The 22,310-nt window shown below is 41.9% G+C and overlaps 1 protein-coding gene across 1 annotated transcript in view; it reads right to left on the bottom strand.

The window, feature by feature from the left end:
- The window catches only part of MACF1 (microtubule actin crosslinking factor 1), a 210,647-nt gene that overhangs the window by 94,815 nt on the left and 93,522 nt on the right, over positions 1-22,310 (bottom strand). Inside the window, exons 37-49 of the mRNA XM_054691644.1 lie at positions 16,470-21,896; positions 15,801-15,950; positions 13,816-14,031; positions 13,579-13,728; positions 11,590-11,823; positions 9,140-9,289; positions 7,976-8,209; positions 6,657-6,868; positions 4,337-4,850; positions 3,470-3,646; positions 3,092-3,215; positions 2,102-2,310; positions 1,418-1,735 (exon numbers count right to left, since the gene is read on the bottom strand). Coding sequence (XP_054547619.1) covers positions 1,418-1,735; positions 2,102-2,310; positions 3,092-3,215; positions 3,470-3,646; positions 4,337-4,850; positions 6,657-6,868; positions 7,976-8,209; positions 9,140-9,289; positions 11,590-11,823; positions 13,579-13,728; positions 13,816-14,031; positions 15,801-15,950; positions 16,470-21,896 — 8,115 coding nt within the window. The remainder of the gene's footprint in view (positions 1-1,417; positions 1,736-2,101; positions 2,311-3,091; positions 3,216-3,469; positions 3,647-4,336; positions 4,851-6,656; positions 6,869-7,975; positions 8,210-9,139; positions 9,290-11,589; positions 11,824-13,578; positions 13,729-13,815; positions 14,032-15,800; positions 15,951-16,469; positions 21,897-22,310) is intronic.

Here is a 22,310-nt window from a genome sequence, read left to right as displayed (position 1 = left end):
AAAAATACAACTAAATCAAATAATGAAGTAATTCAATAAGGTAGCAGGATATAAAACCACATAAGAAAATCAAGAGTGAAAATTTCATTTATAATAGCAACACAAAAAGTTTAATTTTAGAAATCAACTAACAAGAAATGTACAAAATTTTTAGTAATAAAATTTTAAAATACTGACAGAGGTTAACCTGAAAAGGTAGAAAAATATCCCTAAAGATATGTGTGCATATGTATGTATATATGCAGTGTGAATAAGAACATTTCACGTGACTCAAAAATACCAATATTTTGTCCCTAGAACTAGTAAAGTTAATTTTAAAGTTCACATGGAAAAATAAATGTGCTATTATAGCTATGAAAAAGCCTAAATGAAGGAAAAGGGAAACTAGCCCTATCAAGGAGAAAAACATATCATCAACCCTCTAGAATTAAAAAAAGAATGCTATGGTACATGAATACAGAGAGCAATGTAACAGCACAGAAAACCCAGAAATTGACTGAGCAACTGTGGATGTGCTGTGTATGACAGAGGTGGCTTTTCAAATCATGCAGAAAAGACAGACTTCTTAGATAAATGAAAAGCCACTAGATAGACCGTTGGAAAAAGATGAACTTGGATCTATGCCTCATATCATACCTCAGAATAAGCTTAAATTATTAAAAGGTTCAAATGTGAAAAAAAAGAATGAAATCATTTAAGTTTTAGAACCATGGGTGAATTCTTTCAAAACTTGTGACTAACAATTAGACTTTCAAACTATGACTGAAAATTCACCTTCATTAAAAGCGATAAAATTCACTTTGTGAAATTGAAAAAAAGTTTTACATGGCCAAAACAGCATAAGAAAAGTCACGATAAACTGTGAGAAAATATCTCCAACATCTCACACATCAAGAACGAATCCCCCAATATAGAAGATATATTGTATATACATGTACATATGCATGTATATATATAGCTTTTGCAGGTAAAATTTTTCACCAAATATGTCTAGCTCTACACTTAACAGGTACATGATGGAATTACATTTCTTCACCCCCTGAAAAGCCAGGTATGGTTCCATGAAACTTGCTGTGACTAATGAGGCGTACATGGATATGCTACACCCTCTTCCTGTCCCAGCAACGAGTGTACATCCGGACCAGGTTTCCTCAACTTGAATCCCTGAGTGTCCATGATAAGCTAAGTACTGCTGATCTGGGCTTAACACATTAGTATGGGTGAAAATAAGTCCAGGCTGTGTTTTAAACAGTGGATAACTAACAACTAGTTTAAAGGATGGCTATGATACTTCTTTAAGATAATGTAGGTAATGTTTCCAGCACACTGACTGGTATATTTTGTGCTCAATAAATATGGGTCCTCTCCCTGCCCTTCTTTTCCATTTGTCCTGTTAATTTGGCAGATATATTCTCACCTGGATCTGTTGGGAGAAATGTGCAATATCTTGATCTGGCTGATTTCCAGAGGCTAGCATCCGGCTTTTGTTTTCCATGAACTGCCGAAGCTTATCAGAGAGGTGCTCAAACATCTCTGCCTGGGGCAGAAGCTTCTTCAGGGAGCTCTCTTTCTCTTGCTGCTGTAGACAGAGCTGCTCGAAGCGCTGGCTCACCTCTGCCAGCTTGCCCTGCAGCACTGCGGCCGTGTTGCTGTCTGCTGTCTCCATGAACCGGGTCACCATCTCACGGGTGGCTTCTAAGCTGCTTCTTTGCCTGGCAATGTCCTGCTTCAGTTTCTGTCATCAAGAACATGTCTGTCAGCTCGTGGCTCGCTTATTTCAGAACACTAACCTCCTAATAACTATGTGCTAGCCTCCTCAAGAGGGAGGCTGGAGGGCTGCAAGTGAGCCTTCAGATTTCCATACATCTCAGTCCCTTAGTTCTCTGCCTCATGCTACCAAGTGACTTTACTATTGCCACTTTACCTCAAGCTGAACAATGGTTTGGAAATTAGACTGAAATATTTTTAATGGGGTAGGATTTATCTCTAAAACTTATTAGAAGATTCATGGAATTCTTCTCTGGAAACTTTTCCAAAGTGATGCAATTATAGAAAATGGCGGACACGCCCTCTGTGCTAGCTCATGGGGCATGGGTCTCACCATGTTGGTGGCCAAGGCTTCTTGGATGACTCCCGATGACAGTGATGCCACTTGCTCCTCTTCCAGGTTTTTTTCAACTTCCCCGATAGACTGCAATAAGCTCTCGAGGCTTTCTTGGACACTCTGAGACTGGGCAATTGCCTTCTGCAGCAGAGCAGAGCGCTCAGCTAGGCTACTGGACAGGCTCTGGAAATGGCTGAGTATTGAATCTGGAAAATCAATGTCATGAGAGAGAGAGAGGGGTGTATTTTTGTGTTGTGCTTTTAGAAGGACTGTAGTTAAATATATAACAACAGACATCAAGACAAGTGGAAAGAATAAGCTTAAAGTACATTAGTATTTGAGCCAAATAAAATAAGTGTTAATTATTTAGCACCCACTAAAAGTGGGTGGGCCACAAATTTTACTTGATGATGAGGACTAAATATAATTAAGTCCCTGCCTTCTACAAACTTATGTCTCTTAGAGAGAGCATAGGCAGAGGGAGGCCCATCACATCTATAAAAATCACAAATGCTGCACTGGCCTAGATACTAGGAGCAGTGCACTAGAGAAGTCCAAAGGAGGGATGATTATTTCTTATCTTATATTTCTTTTGGGGTTGGGGATAGTGGTCAGGACTTTAGAAAGAAAGTAATCACTTGGTTACACCTTGAGCAAGATGCCATTATTCATGGTGGAATAAACTTATTTAACGTTAGCAGCTAAACAACAGGGAAAATGCAGGAGTAAAGGAAGGAAGGAGTAACTAGCTCACTGGGAAAGGAAAGCAGGGTGTGGCTAAGAGGCAGAATGCCTGGGGAAGAGGGGTTGAAGCTGGATCGCAGAAGCCCTTCAGTGGTGCAAGAATAAAGTTCCTAGTGCGCCATCCGTGCTGATATCTGCAGTCCCTAGCTAGAGCCACAGACACTTCTGCAACACCGAGTGATGTATAGGACAGAGGGACATACTAGGAATTAAGGAGGCACTCTTGCTATTGCTGCTTTATACCTGTAGTTTCTTGAACATGCTTGTGGTCTGGGGCTGGCTCCCCTTCAATTTCCATGAGGTCACGAGCTACTTTTTGGAGTTTTTCTACAGGCACTTGATGTTCAGCCAATTCTTCCTGCAACTGCTGCTTGTCCATAACAAAGGACAAAAGGAAAACACCTGAGTTGAGTCATCAAAGCTGGTTCTGGGAATCTAGAATCTAGGAATCATCTTTATGCAATAATTCTCAGTTTATGCACAGCCACAAATATTAGAATAAAGTATTTAGGAGTCAGATCTTGTCCAAGGCCTCCCAACCACTGACTTTCATCTATGCAAGTATTTGCTTCAGGTGGGCACTCTAAGCCCAGCAAGACAGTAGCCTGTGTCCTGCCTTACCTTGGTTGTTGCAAGCTGCTTTTGTAGGACCGTAGGATCAGAAGAAACAGTGTCTGAGAGGAGCCTCTCCACATTGGCCTCACAAGCCTGCATCCAGGCCTGCAGGCTGTCAGCGCTGTTCTGGAACTGCTGATAATGGCCTAGTAGCATGTTCAGGTGAGAGCCCAATCGGGTACACTGTGCCCGAGAAAGAAGGGAAAGTGGGCTTAAACAAGGCCAGGCCAAAGGCAGAAGAAATCTCTTAAGCTTAGGCCACAGACAGGCCTAGCTTTGTTACAGGTAGGGCTGGGGGCTACCCACAGATAGGTAGAAACATTTTTTTACTAGTGGGATCATCTCTGTCTGATCTATACTTCTGGGCCCAACATTACTACCTACCTGGGAAGATTTAGTGATTTGTATGACAAGCCACCAAAGAACTATACATCAGGTTGCAGGTAGAGGAAGGGTCTTTATAGGAATAAAAACATTTCTTTCTTTTGGGAAGTTGGAGTTGTATGCAGAAAGCACAAGACAGGGAAGAAGGATGGATTCTAAATGCTCTGTCTGGGAGTAGACTGTACACTTGGGGTTTCTTCTGTGCTAAGTCTCTCAGGAGCCCACATTTGCTGCTCAGGACACATGTAGGTGATCACCTCCACCTTCACCACTGGAATGAGATGCCTCATCTATTGCCTGGATCTGGTGTTAGCCTGTGGGCCTATGTATTTTATACTTTTGCAGAGTTCATGGAGACATTCTGCCTGTGAGCAGTATGCAAATCAGCTTGCTCACTGTGTCCTGAGGTTTCCAAGCCCCAGAAACCATCCACAGTCATGTGGGCAGGCTGCCAAATGTCACTAACAGTTGTAGGCACCTCTCCCTTACCTTTGAATGGAGAACAGTGTATCTCTCTGTAGCATCCTTCAGCTTGGCTTTCACTAAGGCTCCAGTTGCTGAGGGTTCTCTGACTTCCTCAAAGTTATTTTCTGTGTCTAAGACTTTCTGTCCTGAGATAGTGACAAATCTCAAGTCTCCTTTGTGGGAAATGACATCTTCTGAGAAGCTCCCCTGATGCTTTAGCAGGGCGGGAAGGGCTTCAGGGCTGCTGCTCCCTTTATGCATGTTCTCCAGCTCTTTCTCAGACCGTTCCAGCCAGGTTTCAAATTCTTTATGATCCTGCAGAAACTTCTGCAGCTCATCTCGCAATGTCTGCACCTGCTTCAGCTCTGCCTCTGACTGGGCCAGGGAAGTCGCATACTGTTCCTTCAGCTCTCCCAGCTTCTCTTGCAGCGTCTGCCGTTCCTCGGGCGTGAGGTTGTGGCCATGCTGGTCCAGGAAGGCCTGAGCTGACTGGGTGGCCAGGATGAAATTTTGTTGCTGAGACAGCAATTCTTGGTGACTGGGACAATCAGTAGGGAAATCACAAAAATTTGGTTAACGCCAAACACAAGACAGCAAAAGGACTGTAAATCACAAAAATTTGGTTATTGTCTACATAGGTAGAGAGAGATCTCAATAGGTCGCTTCTAGCTGCTCAGAAATCACTAATCTCTCTCATTCTCTAAGCATTATGTTACACACAAAGGCCAAGTGAAATGACATATATATGTATATGTATAAAATGAAAGAGATTTCACGTGTGTTATTATTTCATGTGATTGGAGGCATAATCTGCAATGTAGGCAGATAATATAATATTCTTATTTAAGATGGGGTAGATGAATACCAAAAAGGTATTCTATGCCTTGACTAACATCATATGGATAGTTAAGAGACAAAAGTGTCTATAGCCTGACTCTCTTCACTAAAGCACCCTAAGTCTGAGAGAAAGTACAATTGGCTAACTAATAATTACACACATTGATGGAGGGGGAGACTAAGTTGATAAAACCATGCACATGACAATATAAAATAAATACTGGAGGCTGTGAAATGTGTCACATATCTGTGAAGACAATCCCATTGAAGAAAGAGCTTGGCAAATAAATTCATTAAATAACCAATTTGCCTGCCGGAGACAGTAAACTGTATTTCTGCAGAGTATAGGTAATTTGTATAGTGTTCATGGGCTTAGATGTGGGCCTCTTTCTACTCCAGTGGAATAAGTTCTTTCACACAGTTGTGATTGTTTTTAAAATGTTCAACAGAAAACAGAAGATCAGTCAGTGTTCTCGACTCTTCATACTGTTTATGCAATGACCCAGAGAAGGACTGTAGTCCATTTTTCTCCAAAATATTGTTCAGTTTCAGCTTATATCAGCAGTTTCCAGAGTCATCTCAAGAAAGCGGGGTGACAAATTTATTCTGATGACATGGTTTGTAGTTAACGGTACTAGAGCTTGTCTGTCCGCCACCCCAGTGTCCCCATTCTCATTCTCCAACCCACCCATGTCAGAGTTTGGACTTTATCTTGAGAGCCATAGGAAACCATTAAGAGTAGTTACTCTAGGACATAACATTGCAAAAAGACCACTCAGACTGGTAAGTGGACTGGAGGGCAACAGCCCAGGCTAGCAGAAGCCGCTAGTGACACAAGTGAAAGCTGACAGTAATCTGAACTACAATAATATCTCCAGGGAGATGAAGAAGTAGGGATGACTCTGAAAGATTAGTAAGCATAGGATATGGTGACTGATTTGACCTGCAAGAGTGAGGGAGGGAAAAGAAAATAGGATGATGTCCAGTTCGGAGAATTAAATGGGAATAAAGGAAGGAGAAAATGTTTGACTGGGGAAGAGGAAATAGTTCCATTTTTCTTTCTTTACTTTTGGAGTTCCATTCTTGAGGTAGAGGTGCAGGTGGTTTCAAGTTGCAAATTAGCAGGCAGATTTATACGCCGTTATATATACTGACTAAAGCTCAGATCAGGTGTTTTGGTTGGAGACAAATATATAGTACAAATGTTGTAAACCAAAAAAACTATCCAAGGCCAAGCATATTTTGAATGATGAGAAGATGCCTAGAATATTACCTGGAAGCACATCAGCATTCTAAAAGCTGGTCAGAGGAAAGGAAGAATTACCTGTGATGGTGCTGTGGAAACTAAGGGGGAAAGTACTTTAAGGGGAGTAGTCAACAGTGTCAAAATTCTGGACATCAAGAGAAGATGGGAACTTAGAAGTGCTGGCTGGATTTAGGGGTAAAGACGTCACAGTGACTTGCCCAGGGCAGAAAAGAGGCCCCCAAAAAGCGAGGGCAAGCTAACATTCTCACCTTTAACTTCTCACACTGCTGGTCCAGTTCCTCTGGAGCATGGTTTGCCCCCACGTGACCATCGGTGGAATCCAAGGCTCCTTTCTGTGGGCAAGCTCCTGCGAGGGGCTCCATCTGTCCACCGGACGATCCCACTGAAGTCACCCAACCCAAGAGAGCATCAATCTTACTCCTGTTCTCTGCCAGTTCCTTTGCAGCGTTACTCTGAAAGGAGCAGAGGGGCCGAGTGAGAAGGGCTTAGAGGCTCATCTATTTAGGTTACAGTTTAAGTAAAAGGGGGACATTTTTATGCTGAAAATAAACAGAAATGCAGATGCTCGGTATAAACAGTCTTTGTATTCATGAAAAAGAAATCTGTTGAAAAATAATCATTTACAATTATCTCTAGATTTTGTCTATGTCTCACTGCTCAAAACAAAACAAATCAAAAAATGAGGGGATCCTCTCTCCCCTCACTTTAAAAGGACTTTAGTAAGAGATGATTTAGGGCTGCCACCAGTGAGGCTTCACAGAACCTTTTTCAGGTACGCCAAGTTGAACCGGCTCAGCCGGGTAAGGAATAGCACAGTCACCCCCAGTCACCTGGTTGCTTTCCTGATGGGGACACAGACTTAACTCATCTTTTTCTTTGCCAAACAGAGCACTGAGTTCTTAAGCTCACCTCTCAATTTCTACCTTCTGACTCTTCAAGTTAATTTAATTTTGATTAAACAGGTTATGCCAAATGATACATTCACGCATTTCAGAATTCATCTCCAGGTGACTTATTTCTCTGTTCTCTGCCTCTCTTGCTAGTATCTAGGTCAATCTGCCAATGCTAAATAGGGTGCAGAAGAAAGGCCCTGTGAGTTTTCCTCTTCTCACTGGTTTACCCAGTGTTACAGTTCCCATTGTAGCTAGTGGCAGCCTGGGGAGAGTTGTGGCCACTCAGACTCCCCAGATAATTTTTCCTAGTACTCTGGGGTCTGCAGTCTGGATTCATGTTAGAAATATGCCATTTGCTTCTTCCTTCCCCAGGTACTACCCTTCCTCACAAAGTTCTGACATTTTTCAATTAGTCAAGAGTACTTAGTACACAGATAGCAATATTTTTTTTTTAAATAATATGAACTGCTTGCCAAACTATTCCTTACTTTAAAGTTCCTTAGGATGTTTCTCATTTAACAAATATTGACTCATAGACCAGCTCTATCTCATGATTCCATGCTCTCTGGAAGACAGTTTCCCCTCATTACCTTTTATTTGTGTAAGTACCAAATTTTTTTTTTTTTTTTTTTTGAAAAATACCAAGTGTCACAGCAGTCTGCTTACCTTTTCCGTCTCCTGCTGTAAGGCTGAGGTCACTACTTCCTCCAGCTCCTTCTGGGCCACCCGAGCCTGTTCCTGGAGAGCCTCATATTGCTCCTTAGCCTGATGGAGCTTTTCCCGAAGAGCTGTCAACTCACTGGGGCTCAGCTTGCTCTGGTTCTCTTCCAGGAACCCTTCAATGTCTTTGACCATACTGGCAAATGAGGCGGCACGGTTCTGAATGTCATCCTGCAAACCCTTAACACATGAGAGCAGGGACGGCAGAGTCATCAGTGTCAATGGGCCTCAAACCTCTAACAGTGTGCAGTGGCTAGGATGATATATCCACCACAGACTCATGTCCCCGCCTAGGAACTGCTTAAAATATAGGCCTAAACTAGTGCACATAATCAAGATATTTAACTTTATGACCTTTCAAATTAAGGAATTTTCTAATATTTAATTTCATAAGCAAACATTTGGTGAACACAAAACAAAGCGTGCCCATAGATATGCAGACTAGCAAACTTTTTACTTTGCAATGAATTATCCTCAAAGTGATCACTGTTCCATAAAGACAATAGGATTCTAGTTGGGTTGAAGACTGGTTTGTTCTTCATACACTCTTGGTTATCACTCTCTCCCCTTAATGTTGCTTATAGGGCGCAGCATGACATGGGCCCCATGCACTCTCCAGCTTCATCATTCACAAATCTTCCTGTTCTTTGCAGTTCAACTGAGCTCGTTTTCAGTTCTTGAGATGTTGTGCTCAATTCCATTTCTAATTCAAGCTCAATCCCATTTCTAAGTCAAGCCTCTGCCTGGCATATTCTCTTCCTCCTCCCATCCCTTCATGAATTAAACCCTATATATCCTGCACTCCTCAGTTTAAGTGACACTTCTTCAAAGTCATCTTTCCTGACATCCCAGACTAAATTAGGTCTCTCTGTTCCATATTCTCATATACCTTTTCCCTTATAGTGTTGTGTTCCTAACACCATAGTTAGTATGTTCATTGTTGTGATTATCTGTCATGTCTGCCCCTCCCACTAGACTGTGAGTTTCATGAGAACAGGGATGATGTCTGTTTACCATTTTGTTGCTAGCACTAAGTTCTGTGTCTGGCACACAGAGAGCTTTTATAAATATTTGTTAAAGGAATGAAAAAGTAGATGAACCCACACTAACCTTTAGGTCGCTTTGGTTCTTCTGCAAATCAGAGAGCCCCTGCTGGGTGACTCTACCTTGGTGGCCCATCAGTGCTCTTTTCGTCTGTCCTATCCAACTGCAGAGATCCTCCAGTTTCTGGTGACAGGTATTTTGTTGTTTCTGCAGGGTCTAATTAAAATGCAAAGGGGCCAAAGATAATTAATAATTCTCATTTTACAAATACAAGGTAAGTCCCTGAAATGTAAAACAGGAGGTTTTATTTCAAGGATGGAAAAGTTGGTGGGAGACTAGAACAGGAAAAGGCACAGGAATCATATTCAGAAAGCTCCCCTCATTGGGACAGTCACTGATGTAGGCCTGCATTCCAGATTATACAGTCAGAGGTAATTTCAGGAGTGAATGCTCCCAGGTTTTGGTTGGAAACTCGTGTGCCAGACTGTTGCTATTATCCATAGAAATAGAGAACAGAGAATTCAGATGTCTGAAATCCACTGATAATAGATTCATAGGAGATGATAACAAATTAATGGCTTTGTTCAATTTCTGCCCCTGAATCGGAGGACATGCTACATATTTTGTCAAAATATGAAAAATTAGAAGGATGGGACAGAAAAAAAAAGTCAAGAAACTGGATAATTTATAAGCTAATTGAGCTACTTAATAATTGAGCTGACTTTATAAATCAGATGTCTCACAAATGCATTAGATAGAATGATTACATGCCAGGTATGAGGGGCTTGGCTATTTTGAGAAGGCAAATGGTCAAGAATAGCAGCTGGCTCAGTCCTTCAGAAGTCTGCACTGGTATCAAACAGGAAAAGCAAGGTCCCAGGGGAGAGAGGGAATATGTTTCTGTGCCTGACCCTTTCCCAGCTCTCATTTCCGTTGCGTGACACTGAAGCACCTGACTGAGTGATTGAGCATGATGTGTTCTCCTGACCATCCTTCTAAAATAGTTTTCCACCACTTTCTACCTTCTGATGGCGTTTTAGTCACCTGCACTTACAAACAGGTGCCCACATTGGCCCTTTCTCCCCCTCTTTAGGACAAATAGAAGGGCTCTGGAAGAGAACTCCTAAGAGCTCTTCAGCTGTAAAACAGGATCTTCATGGGTTAGGATGGGTGCAGACTGAATCTGAAAAAAGCAAAGCAAACAAGTTAACACACAGACATACACATGCATTCAGAGCAAATATAGAGAGAAGCAGAGCATTTCTGACAATAACAAGATTAATAAACACTGTGGAATTAATTGACATGCTCAGAGAGAATGTTCACATGTAGTTCTGTCATGTGTTACAGACCAGAGGCCTACCCTGTCTTCAAAGGTGGCTCAGACCAATGCTTTTCCTTTGATTAGCCAAAGGCCACCCCATGCTATATAAATTTCCAAGTGAGGACACTGTAAATCTCAGATTGGGTGGTCAATCCCATTTGTTGAAGGTAATCTAAAACATTTCACTAGTATTTGATTTCAATTTCAATACAGTGAAACAATTAAGCAGTGATAGGTGCACAGGAAACCAACTACAACTTAAGTTCCTTTAAACCTAACTCAAAGGCTCAACAACAATACTTTCCACAATATTTAATAAAGGAGACCCTGAGACATATTTGCTGGTGATAATAACAATTCTAATATCATCTTGCTGAATTCCAAGGAGTTATTCAAACAGAAAAAATGGCACAAAAGCATCATTCTTGGTATTCTAAGACTATACTGTTATCATTAATGCAATTATGCTGAGTTTTAAAGGAAGAGAATTATGATGGAGAATGGCAGGCTGGGTAGATTTTCTTTCTTTTCAAAATGCATCACCCATGCTTCTCCACACTGTCCATAACTGAATAAGCACTGGGCACAGCAGTGTGAGAAGTGCTAGAAAATAATCATTATTTAAAAGGTTAAATAATCACTAATTAGATATTAAGTATAAATATCAAATATTTATTAAATAATTATTACAAAGTTAATGCAGTTCTGATAAAAATTTCTTTGTCAGCTCTTTAAAGGTCTCCAAGGAATCTCATAGTTTATCATTTGAAAAGCCCCAGAATAAAACTGTCTTTAGAACCATTCTTCCAAAAAGCTCAGAGAACCTAAATGTTCCTCAAGACCCTCAAAAGAATGCTGAGGGAGAAGCAGGAGGAAGACGGGCTAGGGATGCGGTATCATCTGAAAGTTAGTGAGACACAGCGAGGGCAGTCTCCCCACAAAGAACACACCTGCACATGTATACACATGTACACACATTCTCTCACACGCACACATAAAACCAAAACATGGCAGGAAAAACAGCCAGAACAGCTGCCTCTGAGACCAGAACCAAGCTGGCCTGAATGATATGAAATTTCAGATTTGGTAAACGCAGGCTACTGGATCATGACAGGTGGAGTCTGGGCAGAAAACCCAAAGACAGAGGACTTCCCAAAAGACAAATGGAGCCCAACTGCCGGTTCAGTCTGACCTTGACCTGGGCTGCCTGCTCCATTTGTTGAAGGCGGCCCTGCAAGGCATCCATCTGAGCTGCAGTCTGCTCCTCCAGGCCCTGGAAGGACCTCTGCACTTCATTCAGAAGCCTCAGCACCTGTCGATTCTGCTGAGGGGACAAGTCTTGGGCATGCTCAGAGATAAAGAACTGAATATCGAAAGCAAGAGCATCCAGCTGCGATTTCCTTTCAGCCACAGGCAGCTTCAAATCCTAAGGTAAGTAGGGAAAGAAAAAAAAAAAAAGATAGAAATGAAACTTCTAATTCTGTTATGAGAAGCTGTTGGTTCTAATCAGAAAACCAACATAATCAAAAAGGTTAAGTTCCTGTTTTTTTTAATAACTGACACCAATAATTCCTAGGCAAAACCAGCACTAAAGTCTCTCTTGCTTCTGGTCTCTCCAAAGTCCTCATAAATTATACTTAGACTACCATTACTTGGCCTTCATTTAAAAATACAGGGCACTTTTGGTTATTTATATTAACAGAATTACACTATTGCTAATCCCAGATATCAGTAAAAAGAATTTTTTTAAAGTCTTAGAAAGTATAACATGAACTGGCCTGAGACAAATGTATCTAATTGTATTTTCTTAGGCTCAAATATCTCTTTGCCTTTGTTGAGCAGTCACTGGTAGGCCGAAGTGAGAAAACATTCAACTTATTTGTGGTTTACTACAATTTTATTTTTACACTAATGTTCCTTCTACATTTTTAAACTGTAAAAGATTACAGTTAGACTCTCTTAAATAAAAGGAACATTGCTCCCTTAAAGCAGTAAGAACTGTCTAAACACTAGAATTATCTGCTTTCAGACATTCAAATATGCAATTTTCCCACAAACATTTAGTGATCATCAGCTGTGTTATACCGGATGCAATGAAAACAATTAAGATATCTATGTCTCTATCACTTTGAAACTGAGAGTAATCTACAGCAGAGGGTGGATCAACCAATGGGAGTAGTGGCTGATATTACTCTGGTTCTTATATATTTCAGTTTTTACCTTTCTCTCACCGACTTATTAAAAAAGAATCAATTAGATCAGGGCTTAATAAGAAGAAAGCATCTCTCTTTAGTGTGCTGGCAAACTAAAAGCAATGGGCCAAACGTGCCAGCCACCTGCTTTTGTAAATCAGTTTGTATAGGAACGTGCCACAACCAGTACTTATGTATTATGTCTGCCTTCATGTTTCAGTGGCATTTTGGTGGCTGTGACATAAATGGGCCATTTGCATGACCTGGGAGGTCTAATATATTTACTGGCCCTTTACAGGAAAAAGCTTGCCAGCTCATGCTCCGTATCATTGATCAAAAATTTCTGTGACACAAGTGTGTGGGGGTGTAGGGTTAGATCTTGGGCAAAACAGGAACAAGGAATGAATACCAGACGTTGACTCATAAAGAGGAGTTGACGTTGATAACAATAAGCTACCACTGGGCCTCCCCGGTGGCACAGCGGTTGAGCGCTGGGTTGCGAAGCTGCCTGTGGCCTCATCAGCGCCAGTTTGATCCCCGGCTGCTCCCCGGCCACCGGAGGAGGGTCCCACATGGTGCGCAGACCTCTCCTGCCGCCTGCTGCTCCCCTCAGCAGTGTATTTCAGTCTGCCTGCTCTGCTCCCCGCTCTGGCTCTGGTGAATTCTCTCACCCTCCCGTGCTTCTGACTGTACCCAGTGCATGTATAAACAAAACAAACAAACAAACAAACAAACAAATAAATAAATCTTAAAAAAAAAAATAAGCTACCATAGACTCTCAGAAATTAGCTGAATGGAGAAATAATCATAATCACTGAAGAGCTGGGGGTAAGATAAGCTACGAGACTGAACATAGCAGACTTTATTTCTGAAAGGGAAAACCAAACTTTCTCTGAAAAATACAGAGATACTGATTTACCTAGCAGGAAAATAAAAGTGATACAACTCAAAGGACAAACAAGACATGCTTGAGAGCAGGTGCCATTTACCTCATGCTGTTGGAGACAGAGCTTCAGGCTACTGGTGTCTGTCTCACTGTCATAGTCCTTGCTGTTCAGAGTTAGGTGGGTACTGTCAACCCAGGCTCTCAGCTCTTGAAGTCTGCCTTCTAGTTGTTTGTGCTCATTTAACACACTCACCTAGAAATAATTAGCAAATTAGACTGTAAAAATCTCCAAGCCTGCCCAGACTTTGTGAACCCTTTGTGAATAAAAACAAGAAGCCACCTTTTTTGCATCCATAGCATTCTGGAGGTGAAGGAGTCTAGAACTCCAGGTGTCACTCACAGAGCTGAGGGACTTTTGGAGATTCTTGGCATCTTTCTCTAGAGCCTTAAGCAGCTGAGCAGGGACTTCTTGAGGCTGGCTGATGATAATCTGATTCACACACTCCAATTCCTGACTCACCACAGAGGACAGATCCTTTAACTCTTTGTCTAACACCTGAGGAAGTAAAGTGGAGTCACAAAATCAAGACTAGAAACCTCACTCTAGGGATCAGCTGTGAACACATTCGCCTCTCAACTCTTGGGGATATGGGCTTCAGGGCTCATAACATGTTCTATACACGTTTATTAGTTTGTTGGGTTCTCACAATCACTAATTCTTTTTTAAAAAATAATTTATTTTATATAATTCTTACATCATTTTTCATCTTTGCACAATGTATGCATTTTCATTTTGGTTATATTCCCCATACAATTGCACCCCCCCCCTTATTTTGACTCTAGTTCTTCCTCTCCCAGCCCCTTCCTAACCCCCCCCACCTCCTTCCATAGTGTGTCTCTGGTTTATAGTTGCTTGTTGATTTTGATTATTACTTTGCACTGACAATCACTAATTCTTGATGTAGGCAGAGTAGATATTATTACTGTGGATTTACATTGCATGAAAATGTGAAAGCTGGGCCTCCCCGGTGGCGCAGCTTTTGGGCGCTGGGTTGCGAAGCTGCCCGCAGCCTCTGCAGCGCCGGTTCCATCCCCAGCTGCTCCCCGGCCACCAGAGGAGGGTCCCACATGGCGGGCAGACCTCTCCTGCCGCCCGCTGCTCCCCTCAGCAGTGTACTTCAGTCCTTCTGCCTGCTCTGCTCCCCGCTCTGGCTCTGGTGAATTCTCTCAGCCTCCCGCGCTTCTGACTGTACCCAGTGCTTGTGTGTATAAATAAATAAATAAATCTTAAAAAAAAAAAAAATTTAAAAAAGAAAATGTGAAAGCCCCCCTCCCCCTCCAAAGTCACCCAGCTGGTAAGCAGTAGTCAGGACTTCTGACTCAAAGCGGCTCTTCCTCCACTATGGCTGCCTGTACAGGATCATCATTGTGTCTTGTATAACTTTACAAGAAATAAGTCAATCAAAGGATGACATACTTCCACTCCAAATTCTAATTGAGCAGAACCAAAGAGCACAAGGAGTTTCCCAAACCAGCCCTCCCACTCAGCAACTCTACAATATTCTGATCCTCAGCGGGGAGGTCAGACCCAAGCTGTGGAAAAGGAAAAGCTTGGTAGCTCTGCAAGGCAGGTTCATCTCTGCCCCTTTCGTCATCCTCCGAGGTTGGGCTGAGGACTGGGAAGCCTCTACAATCTCTGTCCTCATTGTGAGTCCAATTCTGTGACGACTCTTCATCTCCAGTTCCAGTGAAGAGCTACTCTTCCTCCTTCTTGAGGCTAATTCTACATCCTTCTGTGACCATCAGTCATCACTTTCTCTCTCCCCTAACTTCAAGTTCTCCTTGTCTATTTGGAGGTTCTTTTTTCCTCAGGACCAGAAGTCACTCAAAATATTCCTCTTTCAGTTCATCTCCTCTAGCTGTGTCCTACCTCTTTCTTGACTGTGGTCAAGGAAAAGCTTCTGGAAAGAAAAATCTACACTAATTATCCCTACCTTCCAGCCTCATTTATTCTCATTGCAACCTAGCTTATAGACTACCACTCCATTAAAACTGTTCTTGTCAGGGTCACCAGCACCTCTGAGGTGTTAAGTCCCCTTCTAGTCCTCACTGTACACAGTGATCTACTATAGTTCAGGTGCTGGCTGACCAGTGCTCTTTTCCATCTCTTCTCTCCTGGTTTCTATGAGAAACTGATGTTTTAACAAAGATCTCCAATTGTACTTTTTAATCTATTTTTTGTCCTTTAAGTGGTGGTGCTTTCTTCCCAAGTAATCTCTATTTCCTTCCAGCTGATGGGCCTAGCAGAAGTCTCTGGGAACCTACCTTGGCCTGGCAGAGCAGATCCTGTAGCTTGGCCAGGTTTAGCTCCACAGGTTGAATCTGCTTGGTTCTCATCTCAATGTCTCGTAATAGAGAGAGATAGGACACCAACTTTTCGTCATGTTCTAGACAGAGTCGCCGGTTAAATACATTCTGTGAAGTCAAAAGAAAACTAACTCAGTTCTTATATTCTCCTTTAAGTTTGCTTTTTAAAGCAGGAAAGGTCTTATTGATAGAGAAGTAGAAAGAAGCAATTTTTACTATACATATGCTAGAATTAAATAAAACATGTTATTTTATCTACGTTATCTCAAATCAAGACAAAAAAGTGATCTTATTAATTTCCAGAGGGAGCAGAAGCTAATAACTACCAACCTACAAGCATCATCTTAGCAAAGTTTCCCAAAGCTATTCTAATTTTAGGTAGCACCACCCCAATATTTTGGGTCAGTCTCTAACTTATAACTCTTGCAAATTTGAGAAAGACATTCAGACCCGTTGCCTAATTTCTTTATAACTATCCTACACAGATGATAATAAGCTTAGTTATACCTTCAAGAAGCATCTAGTGTCACAAAATGTATTTATGAATACAATTATACATATGTAAACTCATCCTCTAGTCAGGAATTTTAGCATTAAACTAGTTAGAACACATACAAGAAAACTCACTTTAGTTGCTCTGAAGGGCTCTGGGGTTGCACCTTCATTTCCTTTTCCCACAGGTACAGTCGGGGAGGGCATCTGCTCACTGTCAGGGCTTTCTCTGAGCATTTCCTGTGGCGTCTTCTTGTCGGTCTTCAGTGCAGGACATGTTAGGAGCACTGTCTTTTCTTCACTGGTCTCTGGAATAGTGGGACTAATGGTGGCATCCTGTTGTCCTATACTCTCTTTTTGAGACATATCTTTAAGCTGTTTCTCTGGAAGAAGGGACAGCAAAACTCTGGGATCCCCCTGAGTCACTATGCCTTCAAAGGACCCTGCTTCTGTACCTGTAGCTAGAGGGTCTGTGCTTTCTAGAAATTCCTCTCCAGTTATTTCCTGAGTGATTTCTACTTCAGATTTGAAAGTTCCACCAAGCTCGTGATCCTTTTTGTTCTCCTGATAATGAAGGTCTTTTCGATCTGAGAATTCTGGATAATTGGTTTCTCTCGGGTCTACTCTAGAAAATGTAATTTCTTCCTGTAATTTAAGAGCTCTCGTTGAGTCGGGAGATACTTCTTGGTATTTTTTTTCTTTATACTCATTAGATGAGACAATCAGATCTTTGGTATCCTTAGTTTTAAAAGTAACACCAAAATCTTGACAATAGTTGGTCTCCTGTCTGGTGGTCCCTTGGAAAGACTTGTCTGTTATGGAAATTCCAGATGTGTCGGCAACTTGGGGTTTTCCAAATGATTCCTGGTAGAGCAATCCTTCAGATCTGGAGAGCACAGAAGAGAATGGCTCACTCTGAGCCCCAGAAGTAATTCCTTGAGATAAATTTTCTTCTGGTTTTAAAGTCAAACAGAGGCTTAAATCTTTAACTTCTCCTTCATTGGCCTCATTGGACCTAAAGAATGTTAAGGCATCTTGATTTCTTATAGAAATCCCTTCAGGCATCATTTGAGAAGAAGAGTCTTCTGTTTTACAAGTAACAGAAAATCCCAGCTCTCTCTCAGCTTCTTTCCCTTTTTCAGTTATGATTATTTCCATGGGTTGACTCTTCATATTGGAATCATTGTCACCTCTAGTTTCCTGATTCAGCTTTTCCTCTGAAAGAACAGTAGGTTTGCCTGTTTTGATACTTTCCTTTACAACCATCTCCCTCTTCTTTCTCTTTCTTTTCTCCTTGGTACTCACTGGCTTCTGCATCAACTGCTCACTCAGCAATTTGCTGGGGGTGTCACAATTTGATTGTTGTACTTCTGAAATAATATCTCCTCGGTTTTCCCTTACTTCTTTAGAATCTAGACCTGACATGGACTGTTTTGTATGAGAAATAATTTCTGTTTGTGCCACTACTTCATTTATCTTTTTTCCCATGTTACTACTAGTGACTGCTTCAGGTGTAAACTCTTGGGCCGCTGAGTGAGGCAGCGTCAATGAAACATGGCCCAGCGGTTTTCCTTTAAGGTCACTAGGAATTATGACACTGACAGATTCTCTAGCCTCTGGATCCTTGCCCTCCAATTCCGTTAAGGATATTCCCCTGCTCTTTTTTGCCCGCTCGTCACTGGAAATTCTTGCTTTACCCTTTTCTTGTGCAGATTGACTTTCCATTTGAAATAACTTCTTTCTTTCACCTTCACTGCAGTTCATTTCAGCAGTCCGATTACAAGTAGTTACCATTTCTTTTTCTAGAAATTCCTTCTTTAATCCACGTACTTCAATTTCATCTTGCATTTTAATCTGAGTCCTGTGATCACAGAGTTCTGAAGTGTCCACTTGGATCATGGCTGCCAGTTCAGGGCTGATAAATTGCTTCTCAATTGCTTCCTTTAAAGTGACTCTCTGATTGCTAAATATGTCAACAATTCCTCCATTTAAGACCTGATGAGATGCAATAGTTCTGACCATGTTTTCATCCACTAATTTCTGTCTCAGAGCTAATGCCAATGTCAGTTTATTTCCTGTAGTAGTATCAATGATTCCACCAGTATTTGCCTGGGCTTCCAGAATCTTCAGCATAGAGGCAAAGTCTACTTTTCCCAGCTGAGTTGCCTGAGCCAACGTAAGTACTTTGTCACTCACTTCATCTTTAATGTCTGAGAAGGGAATTACTTCTAGGTACCTCCGTCCAGATTCAATATCAATCTTACATTTCTTTACTAATTCTGAAAAGGGAACAATTCTGTAATTCTCAGGGTCTACAACCTCATGCATCATTCCTGAAGACAATACTGCTTTATTAGCTAGCAGTCCTTCTTTTTTGGCTTCTGCCAAGGTCAATTTCTGGCCAGAAAGGAGATCCACAAAGTTGCCGGTCAGGGCCTGAATTTCCTGGATTTCTGTTTTTAAGTCTGGGGTAACTAGATCTAATTTTATAGCCTCAGGGAGAGAAATCGTTTCTTTTGTTTCAGGATGTAAAAACTGATGCAGGTTTAAGTTCTCAACTTTTTTGAGTTCTTTGGCTAAATCTTCATCAATAATACCATGTTTAAAGGCATTATCAACAGAAAGTCTCATCCCAGATATATGGTGAATGATACCTCCATCTACCACCTGCTTCGCCAACAACTGAATGGCCTCCTTTCTTGCCAAAAGTCCTCTGTCAATGGACTGTACAACTGTTAAAGGGGTTTTGCTCTCAGAGTCCACAATTCCAGTTGTTTCCATTTGTAAGCTAATTAACCTCTCCCTAACTATTTTTTCAGCATCTCTGCCTTTGGAAGCTTTCTCCAGATTTATAAGCTCTGTCTGGTCAACACTATCTACCAAGCCAAGATTTGAGGCCAAAGTTACTGAAACCTTTTTGCCTCGTTTCAGGTCAACAATTCCACCAGTCACGACCTGCCCCTCTAAAATTCTGGTGGCTGTTTGTGTGTCTATAAGTCCAGCTGTAACTGCTTCCTTCACAGAGCAGAGGGTGTGGGTCCGGGGGTCTAAGATCCCACTGATAGCTTTGTCTGTCATGAGGACATTATGCAGTAATTTCTCATCCATCAAACCTTCATTGATGACTTCTTCAGTTGTCAAAAACTCTCGGGTCTGAGAGTCAAAGAAACCTCGAAACATGTTCAGTTTTGCCATAAGCTTCACAGCAGTGTGACTGGGCACAACACCTTGGGCTACTGCTTCATTTAGTAACAGCTTTTGACCTGTTTGTTCATGAAAGATGCCGCCATCGAGTAATTGTGCAGATAATAAGTTTAAGGAGGCTTCTTCAAGCAATTGTGAAGGATGATCATGTGACAGGGAAGTTTCATTCCCATCAGCCTCTCTGTCCATCTCTCCTGACATCACCACACCGCCGCCGGCAATGTTAAGTCCTTCTCCTCTTTGCTTATGCTCATCTCTATCTGGAAATGCTTTATTCAAGGCCGTCTTTTTGTCCAGAGAATGAGTATCTGTACCATTCTCATTCTTTAGTTCTGATTCCAGATCTTGCGTTTTCGCTACCTGAAATTGTGAAGTTGTGCTTTGGGGTTTTATAAGAAGTCTTTCAGTTTCACCTGGAATACATTCGATGTCAAGCATTCGTTCTTGCTCTTTCTGACACAAAGTCTTTCTGAGAGTCTGCCATTCTTCCCTTGGTGTTTCAACAGAAAAAGAATCTTTGTCCACCACCACGGTCATATCTTCCACTTTCTCAGGAGGTATCATAAGGAGAAATTCTCTGCTGATATCTTCTCTGGCAGATACATCTGTTTGGTCGTCCTTTTTGACACCAAACAATTGCCTTTTTAACTCTGATTTGACTTTACTTTTCAACTTCAAAGTATCGACATTTGGGTTTCTCACTTTTTGTTCCTCAACAAATAGGCCCCTTTCAGGGTTTTCTATAGAGGGGGCTTCTGTTTCGATAAAAACCTTTGAGCCTTTTGCTTCATTGCAGCTTGCTTCATCAGGGTACTCGGTGTTCTGAGAAGAAAACTGGAGCTCACACAGCCTTGCAGTCGGCTCATCACAGAAAGACTCTGTCATTTTCACATCCATTGGTTCATGTAATTCCCCAGGAGTTTCTAGCTTTTGGTGCCTAATTCCAAGTATTTCTGGAGGACTTGCTTGACATTCACCTATTGCCATTAGGGTCTCTATCAGCTTGTCGTCTAGCAGCAGCAGCCTTTGTCCATTCTGCACATTAATACAGCTGTGAGTCATGAGTTCAAAAAAAAGCTTATCACGACGACTTGTTAAGCCCTCTGCTTGGCCCTTGCCACCTGGCAGACCTGCCGTTGCAGGACTAATGTTCAATTTGCTTCGTTCTGAAGAGCCTGCTAATTGCATGTGCGGCATCACATCAGGTATGCAAATTGATTTTAATTTATTGGCAAGATCTCTGTCTAAGATGCCATTTTTTATTGCTTCTTTCCAGGACTGAATCTCTGTGGTTGCCGGTAGAAACAGAGCCTTGATATGCTGTCGGCCACTAAGGATTTTACAAGCTAGTTCAGAAGACACAATACCTTGCTCCAGGGCATCTGTAATTGGTCGGATCTCTCCAGATTCTGGCCATAGAAACCCCATGAATGACCAAAGGGACTCCAGAATCACAAGGGCAATCTTAGGAGCTACCAGATCTTTGCTTACTGCTTCATCTAGTGTCAGTCTACGCCCAGTGACGGGGTCTATGATGCCTCCTGTCTGAAGCTGCCTTATGAGAATAGCACAGGCCATATCTTGGTCAATCAAATTATGTCTCACAGCCTCATCCACTGTAAGTCTGTGTCCTGTTCTTGGATCTACTATGCCACCAGCAAAAAGCTGAGCTTCCAGCAGTCGGACAGTGACCTGCCTATCTATTAGCCCTTCCTGAACTGCACGGAAAATGCTAACCTTCCGGCCTGATTTCAGGCTTACCATTCCCCCTGCCAGTTGCTTGACAGGCAACAATTTCAGCCCTGATTCTTGGTGCACAATGCATCTATGCATCAGATCCAGCAAACTGACTTTCTCAGCTGTGTTGGGATCGATTAAATTCTTGGAAGATCTCAGATGAGACTCAAACACTGAATGAAACTGGGCGGAAATGAGGCCTTGCTGGAAAGCCTCCTCGAGGTTAACATAGTTCTCATTAGAGGGGAGACTAAAACCTCCAGTTGCCATGTGAGCTTCTAAGATCTTCAGTCCAACTCTCTCACTGATTATTTTCTTTTCAATTGCTTCCACCACAGAAAGAGGACCTTTGTTCTCAGTATGCCTGAATATTAAGGACAGGGCATCCTGTAGCTCTCGGAGCTGTTGGTACATCTGGGGATTAATGAGGTTTCTAGCTAGGCCCTCCTCCAAAGAGAGCTTTTCTGTGGTCTCAGGAGCAATGAGGCCAGATATGATAACCTGGGATTCCAGGAGCACAAGGCCTGTATCTTGGTCAATGAGGCCCTTTTGCATGGCTCTGAAGATGGGAAATATCTCCACTGTGCCTAGGTCAATCACCCCAGCAACTGCTCTGCAACCCTAAAAGAAAAAAAAAAAATGAAAAAAAAAAATCAGAGAAGCAGAGCTGTTGAAAGGAGTCAAAAAACTATAGTTTATAAAATTCTGACCATAGAAGAACCCAGCCTGGAAGGAGAGCCCACATGTAGCAGACATTCTGAAGCCTGGCAGTATTAATGCTAAAAAAGAATTTTTCTAAACTACAGAATGTTTAACATGGCCAGAAGTTCACCGATTACTTGAGGGATGGTCGCATTAAGCACACCTGAGGTGATAAGCTCTATAAAGTAGCAAGCAGTGAAAGTGAGAGGAAAGCTCTTTCTAAGACTAATTTACCGCAAAGGTTCTTATAGACACATACCAGTTCCCCAAAAGTGAGAATTCAACCCCATGTGGCAACTTCTCAGTGCTGCAACTCATACAGAAGACCTTCCA

This window comes from Talpa occidentalis, unplaced genomic scaffold (genome assembly GCF_014898055.3).
Source record: "Talpa occidentalis isolate TD23 unplaced genomic scaffold, MPIMG_talOcc4v2.1 talOcc4.9, whole genome shotgun sequence".
Lineage (NCBI taxonomy): Eukaryota > Metazoa > Chordata > Mammalia > Eulipotyphla > Talpidae > Talpa > Talpa occidentalis.
Note: the sequence above shows the minus strand (reverse complement) of the source record. Positions and strands in the feature narration are given on the sequence as shown.